Source organism: Elgaria multicarinata, chromosome 13, assembly GCF_023053635.1.
Source record: "Elgaria multicarinata webbii isolate HBS135686 ecotype San Diego chromosome 13, rElgMul1.1.pri, whole genome shotgun sequence".
NCBI classification, from domain to species: Eukaryota; Metazoa; Chordata; class Lepidosauria; order Squamata; family Anguidae; genus Elgaria; species Elgaria multicarinata.
In genome coordinates, this window is record NC_086183.1 from 29846626 (window position 1) to 29860844 (window position 14219).

Below are 14219 nucleotides of genomic sequence, written 5' to 3' on the forward strand. Positions count from 1 at the left end.
TCTGCGCTCTCCCTTTTTAAGGCACTCAACGCATTAGAATTCACCCCAAAAGAAAAGCGATTCCCCCCACCTTTCTCGTGACAGGAACACTTGTCTAATTAATGGTGCCTGGCTGCCACCTCCGTTCAATAGCACATTAGTGTTCATAATTGTTCCTTTAGAGCAGGACGGGCTCAGCGTTCCGAGCCATTTGGCAGGGACGCGGGAACAGTAATGAGAAACGACTCCGCGGCCCTCGTCCGGAATACTAAGAAGCTTTCCTAAATAGGTTTGGGTGGGATGGGGGTTGGAGAGAAAAGCATTGATTAACACACACACACACACACACACACACACCCCTTCACATACATTGTGTACCTGCAGCTGATAGCCATATTTCACCCACCCACCCAGCCCCGTGGATAAATCCATTTCCCCCTGCTGTGGAAAGCAAAGGAGAGGTGATGGATGGGGTGGGACAGACGGTCTGACCGATTCAGCCGGCTACGTTCAAGAAACGTGACTGGCGGAAGCCTTTGCGAGGCTGCCGCCAAAGCAGGCTGTCAAGAGCAATTTGAGGAGAGCGGAACAGGCGCTGCAGATTTCGAATATGGGATTGCTTCAGTCACCTGAGGCAGCCCATTGACACTGGGCTCAGAAGGGGGCAAAAAGGCTTGTTGCGTCTGCACGGCCCTCGGCCTAAGGGAGGTCAAACCCTCGGCCCAACCACGCACACCAAAGTGCCAACAGACAGCAGGATCAGGTCCCTTAAATGAATTCAGACACAATAAAAGAGCAGCAACACAGCCAATTCCAGCCTCTGCGGTTATATTAACGTCCTTAGCTGGCTCAGCTCCCTTTCTCTCCTCAACTGGCAGCAAAGACTATTCGATTCTGAGGGATGCCACTGCTGCTGTTGGTTCCGGTGTTTGCGTTTTGCTTTCCTCTTAAGGAAAACCAACACAAAACAAGAATTCCAGAGGCAGCAGCAACATTAAAACAGGATAACTGGCAAAGGGGAAGCTGGGCCCAGGGCCCCGTGTGGCACCTGGCTGCAATATTTCATCCAGGCCTCTGTTTCCATGGTAACCAAACACCTCCATCTTGAAAGTGTCATGTAACCCCACCGTAAGGTGAGGCCACACAAAACCATCACACAAATTTGGATGAGGGGAAATGGGAAATGCACCCACGGGCTGTCAGGGAAAAACAATCAGACTTTCCTCCAAAGTAAAAAAAATCAAAAAAAAATCCAGGTTGTGTATTGTAAGGTCTCACATATATATTTTTAAAAGTATTGGCAAAGCGGGGCACTTCTGTGTTCGTGTGTTCGATTCCAGCAATTCATTTTTAGGTTCATCTGCAGGTTTCTCTCTAATATCTCACCTGCTGCCCTCTTTCTATGTCTGAATGTTTCACACAAATACGCATCCCATGTTATTTTGAATCAATGCAGGTGTGTGGAGAAAACCGCTTTCCCATTTTCCCCTGCCCTTTTACTTAACAAGCCCCCTCAGAAACAGGCTCAGAAGAAGAATGCCTCATGGACTTTACCTCATTTAGAGGCGAAAGGAAAAAGAAAAGAGTCAGGATGCTGGCAACTGTGGACCCACAGACAGGGCCACCCATATTCCAGAAAGTTCTGTGCCAAGGTCATCTCAAACTGCACCAGGACAACCCGAATTCTGCACACAATCTGCAAATTCTAGAAGTCTACATGTTATTTGTGCATTCTGCGTCATTAATTTCTGCTAACCAGGAAGAGCGGAGAAGACCGACACTGGACACCAGAATCCTGTCCTACTCCCTAGAAATCTGAGTTTTTATCAGATATTTCAAACCTATCATTGCAACCTTCGGGATTGGAAATTTGTTTTTGGAAAACCTGAAGTTCACAGAACAATTAATACTGCATCCAGCACCAAATGCCATGGGTAAAATCCAACATAAACCGTATTTAGAGTAAACCTATTGAAATGAGTGGGATGTAAGCTTTTCCAGAACTGAATCTGGCCTCAGGATGGAAGAGGTTTCTCACCCACCCAGCCCTGCTCTACAGCTAAAGTAAATGCCCCTAAAAATGACTTTGACAGATGTCACAAATAAACACACACACAAATTTCAATGGGTTTTGGATCTGGAGAGGTTTCATCCACCCAGCCTGGCCTGGGCCACTGCACTCACCTGTTCCACTGAACACGACCCCTTTGTGGTGGACATCAACACCTTCTTCTCCGTGCTCTCAAGGGCAAATGTCAGCACAGCTGCGGCTTCCTAGAAGAGTGAAGAAAGGCTTCTGGTTGACACAACCAAGACCCAGGGGCAGTAAGCCAGCTTTCCCCAACCTGATGACCTCCAGACGTTCTGGACTACCACTACCAGCATTCCTACCCACTGGCCATGCTGGCTGGGGCTGATGGGAGTTGAAGTCCAAAAGATCTTGAGGGCACCAGGGTGGGGAATGGTGCTATCAACCATAGCCAGTAGCAAAGTGGAGGCAGATACCGGCCAACGAGGCAGACCCCTAGACAAACACTGCGGTTAGAGCAGGAGTGGGCAGAAGCTAGATCTCCAGATATTTTGGACTTCATCTCCCAGAAGCCTCTGCCAGCATGGCCTAGTGGTCAGGAACGCTGGGCGTTGAAACCCAAAACATCTGCTAATCTACCTTCTGCCCACTCTTTGGTTAGGGCATCCAAGGGGGTAAGGTATCATCACAGGACAACCAGAACAAAAACATAATGTCGGAAGTTTTTGATTGTTCTACGTCTTCACGAGCAATTGGGTGGAATCCTGCTTGCAAGATTCCTCTCGCATCCCCTTTGCTCTACAAAAGTAAAATAAAATAATGAACGCTGGTCAATCAGGAGGCACCTCGAATCTCCCTGAGCGGGAAGAATCCCCACAGGCTCCCCTGTGGCTAACGGCCCTCCCTGGAGGCAAGTGTACAAACCCTTCATTTGGTCTTTGCTTTGCCCTAAGTCTCGAGAAGCACCTTCTACCGTGTGAACTTGCTTGCCTCCTTCGATCAGGGAGGTTGAGCTTCTTTCAACCTGAGAGCTGGGTCCCATTTCAGGAAAGTTTGGAGGGGCCACAGTAGGAAAGGCAAAAAAAAAAATCACCACATTTTAACTTCAAGTTCTTATTGCCAGTGACTAAGGTTTAGGAGCACCATGATCAACCTCTTAGCATAGAGGGGGAACCTTCACAAAGCCAGAAAACCACCCTATGATGGGAGGTTGGAGGGAAGGGGGCAGGGGCAGAGAAAGGGGGTGGGCCCATCCCAAGAAACACTTAAAAGCCCTTCTCCAGCCTTGAGAGGTGTGACAGGCAGCAACTGGAGAGGTTTACCTAGGGAGGTGGTGGGCTCTCCCACACTAGAGGCCTTCAAGAAGCAGCTGGACAACCATCTGTCAGGGATGCTTTAGGGTGGATTCTGCATTGAGCAGGGGGTTGGACTCAATGGCCTTGTAGGCCCCTTCCAACTCTGCTATTCTATGATTCTATGATCTCCCGCCTCGCAATCAGAGGCATTTCTGAGATGTTTATGTGACACAGTGCTGTGATGTTCCCCTGCAGAAATGTCTACTTGGCACCTACATTTTTGGGAACAACCCAGAGAGCTTCGGCTATTGGGCGGTATAAAAATGCAATAAATAAAAAAAGAATACATGGTTACTGTTTAAGCACCCAGCAAAGACTATTTGATTGTCTTGCTCTTGGTCTTTCTGTTCAATTTTCTGCTGGCTGAATCTGGCTGATTAAATTGGATTTGTTTGTTCAAACTTTCGCTGTCTTCCTGCTGCTGTTGTAACATTCGGTGATTTAACACGCCATTTAGTTTTTGCCGGTGAACTGGTGATTTACTCTTGTTTTTGCGATTCGCTTTTCTTGCTTTTTTTAATGACCGTTCGTATTTTGTAACCTGCTTTGAGCACTAATCAACTTACAAATAAATGACAGAGGGGAAAAATGTTTTAAATGGCCCAAAATAGACAGGTTCGTGATTAACCATCTGGTTGCGCTCACAAGTAAGGTGACAAAGGACTGAATGTTTTTAGAAACATACTTTCAATTATCTAGGTTCAATCAGGGATTGAGGATTCAGGGTATTGTTCTGGATTAATGCAGAGCGTAAAGCAGGGGAGGAGGGAGGGAGCAGGCCTGGGTGGGGTGGGGACAAATCCTGCCCTCCTGGATTCTCTGTATGGCCTCGCTCCCTTACTGCTTGCAGTAAGAGCTTTAAGCTACACTATGACGGCATTTTGGCCACACCCGTTTTAGGCTTTGGAACCACCCACCACAGGAATGTGGCCCCCAAGAGCTCCGAAATGGAATTCAACCCTGTGGCCGAAAAAGGCTCCCCATCCGAGATATAAATCTTTGGAAGGTCGCCCATGTCACTAGGGTAGGGTGGAGGAGGCGATGCTGTTCTGAGGAGGCACCGAACAGAATTCTGGAAGGAGACGCAACTGTGCGTCTACTGAAATGTCCCCTGACGAATGCATTCGAAACAACCCAGGAGTTCTTCGTTCAATTTTTCTTGGACCTAACTGGCGTCACCTTTTTGCATTTTCCTCGGGCGTTACTGGTACGCCGAGTGGGAAATTGTCCTTAAATTAAACAACAGATAGCTGGAAGGTTCTTTGCTTTAAAAAAAAAAATGCCTGCAGGATTCATCCCGGTGCCCCACCCTCTCCATCCCCTGCTTTTAACCCCCAATGGAACTACTGCATTTGGCATAAACTCAGATCCCAGGGCTGGGAGGAGGCGGTGTTTGTTTCAAATAAGCGATGCGTTAGAAGTAGCACTTCGTCCCGCAGAAGGTCCAAACACTCACCGGGAAGGCTCTGTAAGAACCGGGTTTTCCCGCACCCCCTTTTTCTTTCCGAAGAAAGCATGCAAGAGAAGCAATGATCTTGGCAGGCCAGCAGGAAGGAAGGCTGAGCCAAACTGCAGTTGATTAAGGAGAGTCCTGGGCAAAAAAGGCAGCTGGCGAAGGATTGGATCTGGAGGCCGATAAATGAGCAAAGCCATTAGGAAAGGCAGTGAGGGCCAGGCAGCCAGGAGGGACACCGGGGGGGGGGGGGGGGAGAGCGATGGAGCTGCCAGACCGCAATAAGCAATTACCCGCCAGAGTTGATCAAGGAGCGATGACAGGGCTGCCTCCCTTTCGCCGCACCTGGCGCCATGCAGACCTCACACCAGCTGGATACCTAACTGCAGCTGGGGGGTGGGGAACCCCGTGTAACAGGAGTGGAGAGGATCCCTGAACGCCAAGGATTCCCTGCGCAGTCATCCTGGCAGGTGACATTCGGAAGCCCCTGGAAGTCGGGAGACGCCACGCCTCAACTTCACTCCCCTGACGATGCTGGGACGCCAGCTTTCCCCGGCCTGGTATCTTGAAGACGCCATCGGCCATCCTGGATGGGGTTGTTGGGACTTTTAGCCCAGCAGACGTGGGGGACGCCAGGAGCACAAGGTCTTCCTCTTCTCCACTTTATCCTCCCAACATCCCTGTGAGGTAGGCTAGGCTAGGCTGAGAATCAGTGACTGGCCCAAAGTCACCCGGTGAGCTTCATGGCCATGTGGGGACTAGAACCCAGATCTCCTGAGACTCAAGCCAATACTCTAACCATTACACCACACTGCTGACCGCTGAAACTCCCTGCCACCAGAAAGAGCAACGGCATTCAGTCCCCACCCGGAGGTATCCAGGCACCCACCTTTTCCTGCTTCGCCGTGGGGTCCAGGGTGATGCTGCCGTTTGAATCCAAGGCACACGTCACTCCGCAGAACAAGGAATTCATGGGCAGCCCTGCGTCCATCAGGCCCATGCAGGTGGCATTCAAGCAGCTCGACAGCAGCTATGACACGGTCAGGTTTCATTAAGGAGAAAAAGGGCACTCTGGAGGGACAGCACGCAAGCTTCGTTGTCGGCACCAACAGGTTAGCATTAGCCACGGCCCTACCATAAGGCAGAGTGAGGCAATTGCCTCAGGCGGCAGATCTTGGGAGGTGTCAGCAAGGTGTTGGGAGGAAAAACCTGTGTGCCATGCAGGCTGTTCTGTGTTCCCTAAGTTAGCCTGCTGCCTTCAGGTGTACTGGAGGTTGTTGTGCCACTGTCAGTGTTGAAGGCAAGTTCACCTGTCAGGTCAATATGCTTCCAAAAACGGAATGGGAGGGGGGAGCCATCGTGGTCTTTGCTTCAGGCAGCAGAATGTCTTGGGCTGGCCCTGGGGACGGTACTCAGCACAACACAATGTATTAGGGCAGGGAACACGCGGCCTTCCTGATGTTGCTGGACTGCAATTCCCATCAGTCCTACCCAGCAGAGCCAATAGTAAGGGATAGTGGGTGTTGTAGTCCAACAACATCAGCCCCCCCCCCCTTTCCATCCCTGTGCTAGGGAACTGAGGAAGGCCATCAGCCTCATGGAAATCAACCTCCCATGATCGGAGAACCAGAGGGAAGATTCCCCAAACCGCAGATCGGATATTCTGCCAATTCACTGTCGCAGATGCATGGAGAAGTGCAAATAGTTACTCAAAAAAGGAACACGATAATTGCATGCCAGTTCTCAGCTGCGGGGAGAAGAAGGCTTGGAGGGGCACAGAAAGGTCGCCATCAGGCATGGTGGAAGCAACGGAGGAAAAGCCTGCCACTGCCCCCTCTCCTCACTCCAGAGGGTGGCCAGCATCTCAGAAGAACAATTCAGGCTTCGACGCCCTCCCAGTGGGAGCAGAATGGGAAAGAATTCCTATCTGCAAGATCCATTCAGTTTCATAAATGCCTGCCTCTCCTTCATACTCACAGCCTGGCTCTGACCCTCGGCCGACCCACTGGACCAGTAACCGCTGTGGCTGAAGCAACTTTCTAAGTCCACAGGTGAAAGCTGCAGGTTAAGTTGCTAAATCTTACTGGGCAGCTAATCGATCACAGCAGCCTCCTCTGTGATCATGCCAGTCACAAAACGCTCTCCGCTCCCATCACTTCGAGGGAGGAGAATCAGCGACACGGCAGCGGCCGTCCAAACCGGGGAGGCAGGGGCAGCTGTGGGACACTGGAGAACGGCCGGATGGGAAAAGCAGCTTTTAAGGATGCCGAAATCCTCTGGGTTGACTTCGGCTCCAAAGGCACTTGTTCAACCCAGCCCCAAAAGGCATGGAGGTGCTGCAGGGATGCCTCCCACTTCAGGCCGGAGAGGGAAGCCCCACCGAACGTTGTAAAAATGCTCTGAGCCACGGGGAGCGTCCGAAGCATCTCTCTGGCTCCTGGCATGCTGCATTTCCAGGTTAACCAGCCGGCGTCAGCGAGATGCTCGGCAGATGGAAACGAGGACGGGCAGCTCTCGTTAGCCAGCGCTGACGAACAGAGATGGCAAGCCCAGGGAGAAGAGACGGTCGGAGGGAAGATCTCGGAGCCTTGGGAAGCGGGAAGGGTGGGCTGCAAGCCAGGGCTCCAGAAATAACCGCCCGCTGGAGAGAGTGGGGGGGGGGAAGTGACCAGAGGTGTAGCGGTCCACTTTGAAGTGCACGTGCACAGGGCAGCCCCCAGGGAGAGTCCAAAATCGCAGGCAGCTGCGTGGATCTGTATCAACAACCCGAATTCTTTTCATCTCCACCAGAAGCAGGTTGTTTTTTTTTTAAAAAAAAAAAAACAGGTCTTAATTTCTCACTCAAGGCTAAATCACCGGAATATACTTTGCATAGCAAGATGAAACGATATACTGCCCCCGCCAGCTACGGTGAGGGCTGCAGCTATGTTCAGAGGGAACAGGGAATTCTGGAGGGGGCAGCAGATGATGCCAGCATCCCTGCTGATAAAAGAAGTGCCAACGCTGCACCCCTGTGTGCCCAGGTTCCGCCATACCACTGGTGGAGACCCAAGGAGGGCATCAACACAGGCATAGGAATACCCAGGTCCGCTCCGCCCCCACAATCAAGAATTACACCGTTAAACAGATGGAATCAGGGGTCTGGGAACAAAGCCCTACGAAGAGAGACTGGAAGAACTGGGCATGTTAAGACTGGAGGAGAGAAGATTGAGGGGAGACATGATAGCACTCTTCAAGGACTTGAAAGGTTGGCACACAGAGGAGGGCCAGGATCTCTTCTCGATCCTCCCAGAGTGCAGGACACAGAATAAAGGAAGATAAAGGAAGCCAGATTCCGGCTGGACATCAGGAAAAACTTCCTGACTGTTAGAGCAGTATGACAATGGAACCAGTGACCTAGGGAGGTTGTGGGCTCTCCCACACTGGAGGCCTTCGAGAGGCAGCTGGACAGCCATCTGTCGGGGATGCTTTAAGGTGGATTCCTGCACTGAGCAGGGGGTTGGACTCGATGGCCTTAAAGGCCCCTTCCAACTCTGCAATTCTATGATTCTATGATTCTATGATTACTAGAAGGGGAAAATGGTGTGAGTGTGTACATATCGTGAGCAGCAATCCCTCTTCCAAACTGTGATTGTCTGAGCAAACTATGCATATACCAGTTGCTGTGGAAGATGAGCGGGAGGGTGCAGGGGCGCTCATGTCCTGATTGTGGGCTTCCCAAATGCATCTGGTTGGCCACTGCAGGAACAAGACACTGGACTAGTTAGGCCTTTGGTTAGGGTTAGGGGAGACATGATAGCAGTCTTCAAATACTTAAAAGGTTGGCACACAGAGGAGGGCCCAGATCTCTTCTCGATCCTCCCAGAGTGCAGGACACGGAATAACGGGCTCAAGTTACAGGAAGCCAGATTCCGGCTGGACATCAGGAAAAACTTCCTGACTGTTAGAGCAGTACGACAATGGAATCAGTTACCTAGGGAGGTTGTGGGCTCTCCCACACTAGAGGCCTTCAAGAGACAGCTGGACAACCATCTGTCGGGGATGCTTTAGGGTGGATTCCTGCACTGAGCAGGGGGTTGGACTCGATGGCCTTAAAGGCCCCTTCCAACTCTGCTATTCTATGATTCTAAGCCACAGGACAAACCAACCTACTCCAGCACCTGCACTGCTGGCATCTCATGGGATCAAGAGGTGCCTTGTTGGACCCCACACCAAAGGTCCTCCAATGCCCAGCATTCTGCTCCCAACAGTGGCCGGACAGATGTCCCGTCAGGAATGCTCACAAGCAGAGCGCGGCGGCAAGAGATGACCTTTCACTGCGGTTTGCCCTAGCACCTGGTACTTAGAAGGTAAACTCCCCCTGAAGATGGAGGCTCCATTTAGCTGTCATGGCTAAAAGTAGCCACCACATATTACTCGGATACTGTAGAGATCTACATTGCATGCACAATTCCATGAGGAGTCAGAGAGGACAGGGATGAGGCCCTGACTCTCACCACACACTCCAATCTTGGGAGTTGTTTAGACAGAAAAACAGTCCCTACATGCCTAGGTTTGTGGCCTAAATGTACGAAAGGGCCAACAGGCCAGCACTTTCCAGGAGCTTGGAGACAAAACCTCCGAGATGCCCTATAAAGCTACAACAAGCCAGCAGGCTCAGCGCAAGACACGTCTATGCGTAGTTCAAATTCCATCGACCGCCACAGCTCTCCTGGACGGCCACAGTTAAGTTGCTACTCCTCACGTGGGCCGTTTTCCAGCTTCGCCCTCCTACCCCCGAAGATTCCTTACAGTTAATGAGATGAGGACATTATTATCCGTCCTTAATGTTAGGGACTGAGCTGGTCAGGAATCTAAATGAATGGAGCTCAATTAACTGTGCAGCAAGAAGGGTTCTGCGTTTCCCCTGCTAGGCTGCGGCGGCTGTGAAATCAGCCAGAGAACCTCAGTCCTGGCTGAACGAAAGGGAACGCTGGTCTCAAAATTGAAGCTGAATTAATTCTCTGAACCATTGTATATTTAGCTTTAATAAAATATCACGGCACCCAGAGTTAATCTCTGCTGCACCCTGTGTGATGCTGAGCCAGAAACGCCAGCACTGGTAATTTGTCACCAGACACCGGATAAATTCTGCCACCGGAATTGGTGGAGGCCTCCATGTGCTAATTATGACCCTGTGGGGCTAATTGCACGGGGGCACGCATCATCTGGGGATCTCCAGTTATATCCTAGATCCCCCTTAGAAATCTGGTAAACATGAAATCTGCTGGGTAGGTTTGCTGATGAAGATTAATTTCTCTGCAGTGCTGGGTTGGCTTCCCAGTTCCCACAGCCAGGTTCAGATTAAAGAACCTGCCCCCACCCAATCCCACAAAGCACACACACACACCCCAGCACTGGATCACCACCTCACACATATCCACTGCATTTCAACGGAAGTTTCCGGCAACCTAACGTGCCTTATGTAACTCCGTCGGGAAACGGCATCACACAGATGTCGTGAGATTCTGCAAAAAAAGAAAGAAAGAAAAAGACCTAAGGTAAACAAAAAAGGAGCCGCATTAAAAAATACAGAAAAGAGAGATTGTCTGCTCCGCTGACAGTCACAGGAACGCGGGAAGGAGGCACTGGCGAAAAGCAAAGCCGTACGAGGGTGTGAAAGAACACCAAGACGCTGCCACACTCTGTCCACGCTCTTTGTGAAGAGGGGGCGGGATAGAAATCAAATCAATTGAAATCAAATCAAAGGCCGTGCCCATTCCACGATCCCAGACTCCCGTCTCCGAAAGGAGTTGTTGCAGTCGGGTAGAACAGGGGCCCGTTTCTTCCTGCAAAGCACCTGGAGGAAACTGACCTTTTATTAACGGGTTTTGTCTGGATTCGAGAAGGCACAGAAACAACCGCAAAACCTATCAAAGGGCAGCCGCCGCCGCCGGCGGGACCCACGACATGATTTAACAGGTCCACAGCGAAGCCCTCCCCGTCCTTAACTCACTTTGGCCCGATCCACACGCTTCCTGGTGCCGACGGATTTGTCATTTCTGTCCACGTTCAACAGCCCTTATTGCCAGAGGCAGATCGACTCAGCCAATGGAGCCACGTGTCCCTGAGACTCAGTTTGAGTTAATGGCATATGAGACACACGGCCTGCATGTGTGTCTCATACGCACGACAAGCTGGAGCGTGTTCAGAGGAGGGCAACCAGGATGATCAGGGGTCTGGAAACAAAGCCCTATGAAGAGAGACTGAAAGAACTGGGCATTTTTAGCCTGGAGAAGAGAAGATGGAGGGGACACATGATAGCACTCTTCAAATACTTGAAAGGTTGTCATACAGAGGAGGGCCAGGATCTCTTCTTGATCCTCCCAGAGTACAGGACACGGAATCAAGGGCACAAGTGACAGGAAGCCAGATTCCAGCTGGCCATCAGGAAAAACTTCCTGACTGTTAGAGCAGTGCGACAATGGAATCAGTTACCTAGGGAGGTGGTGGGCTCTCCCACACTAGAGGCCTTCAAGAGGCAGCTGAACAACCATCTGTCAGGGATGCTTTAGGGTGGATTCCTGCATTGAGCAGGGGGTTGGACTCGATGGCCTTGTAGGCCCCTTCCAACTCTGCTATTCTATGATTCTATGTACGCACGCATGTGTATGTTTTTATACTAGGCTAGTAGCAAGAATGCTTTTAATTATATGGTAGCAAGCACAGTCTTACAATATTTATTTTTCCTTGTAAAGATCCTGCCACTCACGCTGGGCAGCTCCTCAGCCGAATCCGGCCACCCAGGTGATGCGATCTGACTCCCTGTTATTATTTCTCTTTCTTCCTCCTACCTGAAATAGATTGAGGGATGTGGCGGAAGGTAGGATAGAGGAAGAGAAAGACTAAACTGTATTTAACCCTCGACGAGCTACAGCGCTCATGGGTGCCACTTTGCATATTCAATCCCCTCTTGGGGGTTGTCGTGTCACGGGGCCCTGGCGAGGGCGGGTTATGTGGGCGTTAAACCACCCTCGCATAACCCATGGTCTATTCTAGGGTTATGCGAGGGTTGTTTAAGCCTCGCATAGCCCACGCTCGCCGGGTTCGCAGGACACGACAATGCCCGAGCGGAGGTTGGAATACGCAAAATGGTGGCCGCACCCCACCCACTGCAGCCTCACCATGCGTTAAATAACGCAGGGCAGGGCACGCGGGCGAAATCAGCAACTCTCTCCACATGTGCTCCAGTGATTTTGCTCCAGAGACTTCGGAGGACGGGAGCGACGAACCGTCCTTCTCTCATGTTAATTTCTCTCTTTCTTCCTCAGATTCAGCAAGCCGGGAGAAAGAGAGGGATCAATTTGCCCCCCCTCAAAGCTGGTCACTTGCAAAAGTAGTTGCTGACCAGGGTGTTAACGGTAAAAGGATTTACTGTTTTACTCTGTACAGCACCATGTACATTGATGGTGCAATATAAATAAATAAATATTATAATAATAATAATAATAATAATAATAATTAAAAAAAAAAAAAAACCAGGAACAAGTGCTACTCCGTGAGGATGTGTCTTAATTGTTGTAAACCGCCCAGAGAGCTTTGGCTGTGGGGCAGTATGTAAATGTAATAAATAAATAAATAAAATAAATAAATAAATAAGACCGCCAAAGGGTCTTTTGGCCCCTGCACACTGCAGAGAAACCAGGTCCCTAAGGACTCCTCCGCAGCGTCTAAAACAGCCATTTTTGCAGCGCTGCTGCCACCTGCCGGCCACACAGAAACTTTTCATTTCTCCCACCAGCATGAAACTTTTCCAGAAGAGGAAACGTGAACTCTTCCCGGGAGGCGCACAGAAATGAAGCCGCTTCAGGCTCTCACAGTCAGAGGGGATCTACACTGCATACTGAAGGCGCTTGCGTGCGCCTCCAGTCTGCCCCGAAAACTATTGTGTAGATCCCGTTTGGAAGAGGCGGAGGAAGAGGCGGAGGAGGAGGCGGCTGGGGAATCCGGCTGCATCCTTGCCGCCCACCTCCCTGCCGGCCTCCTGCTGCCGGCGAAAGAGCCACCTGGGTCGGAGAGCTTCTTCCGCTCTCCACCCCGCCTTCTTCTGCCGAGTGGCTCTTTCGCCGGCAGCAGGAGGCCGGCAGGGAGGTGGGCAGCAAGGACGCAGCCGGATTCCCCAGCCGCCGCCTCCTCCGTCTCTTCCAAACGGGATCTACACAATCGTTTTCGGGGTGGACTGGAGGCGCACGCAAGCGCCTTCAGTACGCAGTGTAGATCCCCTCTCAGACAAAGGGGCTGGCTAAGAATCAGCACTATCTATCCGGCACATTTACGTCCTGTCTTTTTTTCCTATTGCAAGGAAATCAGGGTGGCTCACACAGTCCTCCTTGCCCCCATGTTGTCCTCACAACAATCCTGTGAGGTAGGCGAGGCTGAGAGATCCAGAGGGCTGTCGGTCAGGCAAGGAATTGGGGTTGAACACCGACTGCGAGACAACAAACCCAAGGTTTCGTGGAGAAATGGCGCCCCTAGCATTTCTTGGCTTCTGGCGCGTGTGAACGCAGGGCAGAGGTGCTCCTTAAACCGTCCCCCTCTCCGCAAACTGGGTGTTCCAAAGAAAGGATACGGAGCCGGCATCTGTAACTACCTGAAGCACCACCGTAATAGAAGAGCGGGGATGCAGCGTGCCCAAGATCACGGCTTCGCAAGTCTTCTTGATCATCTGTTCTCGGCTTCTTTCGAAGACACCTGGGGAAGGAAGGAGGGCTGCAGATGAGCCGAAAGCCAAACAGCAGCAGCACCCTCCCACCCATGTTCCCCAGCAATTGGTATATATAGGCTTTCTGCCTCAGATTCTGGAGGTGGCACACAGCCATCAGGGCTAGTGGCCATTGACGGCCTTCTCCTCCAGGAATTTATCTAACACCCTTTTAAAGCCGTCCAAACTGATGGCCATCGCTACATCCTGTGGTAGTGAGTTCCATAGTTTAACTATGTGTTTAACTATCCTCCATCCAGTCTGTCGCTTAGACTCTCTGCTATTCAATAGAATGAGGTAGTCAAGTTTTTTCTGGATTGATGCACTTCAGCCTGCATTGGGGGGGGGTGGAGCATACATGTCTGAATGCCCCCCAACAAAAGAAAAGCCCTTCCTTCATATGAAAAAAAACTTAACAAAACGATTCAGCCTGGCCGTCTCCCCATGATATTAATTTTTGTAGATGCAGGAAAGATTTTGGGCGTATGTTGGAGAAAGCACTCAAAACATGCAATCCTCACCCTGCTCCAAAATGGTACAGTGACCCAAGTAATAAAGTACTGATGGTATAGTCCAGGAAAAGGGTTTCCATTGGGTGCTGCCCCAAGATAATCACTCCAACCAACACCTAATCCTACTGTGCTGACTCCAACCTAACTCTGT

At 50.9% G+C, this 14219-nt stretch overlaps 1 protein-coding gene across 1 annotated transcript in view; it reads right to left on the reverse strand.

The window, feature by feature from the left end:
- Positions 1 to 14219, reverse strand: part of EXOSC5 (exosome component 5) — a 33136-nt gene that overhangs the window by 11797 nt on the left and 7120 nt on the right. The window contains exons 3-5 of the mRNA XM_063139728.1: positions 13425 to 13546; positions 5706 to 5846; positions 2164 to 2253 (exon numbers count right to left, since the gene is read on the reverse strand). Coding sequence (XP_062995798.1) covers positions 2164 to 2253; positions 5706 to 5846; positions 13425 to 13546 — 353 coding nt within the window. The remainder of the gene's footprint in view (positions 1 to 2163; positions 2254 to 5705; positions 5847 to 13424; positions 13547 to 14219) is intronic.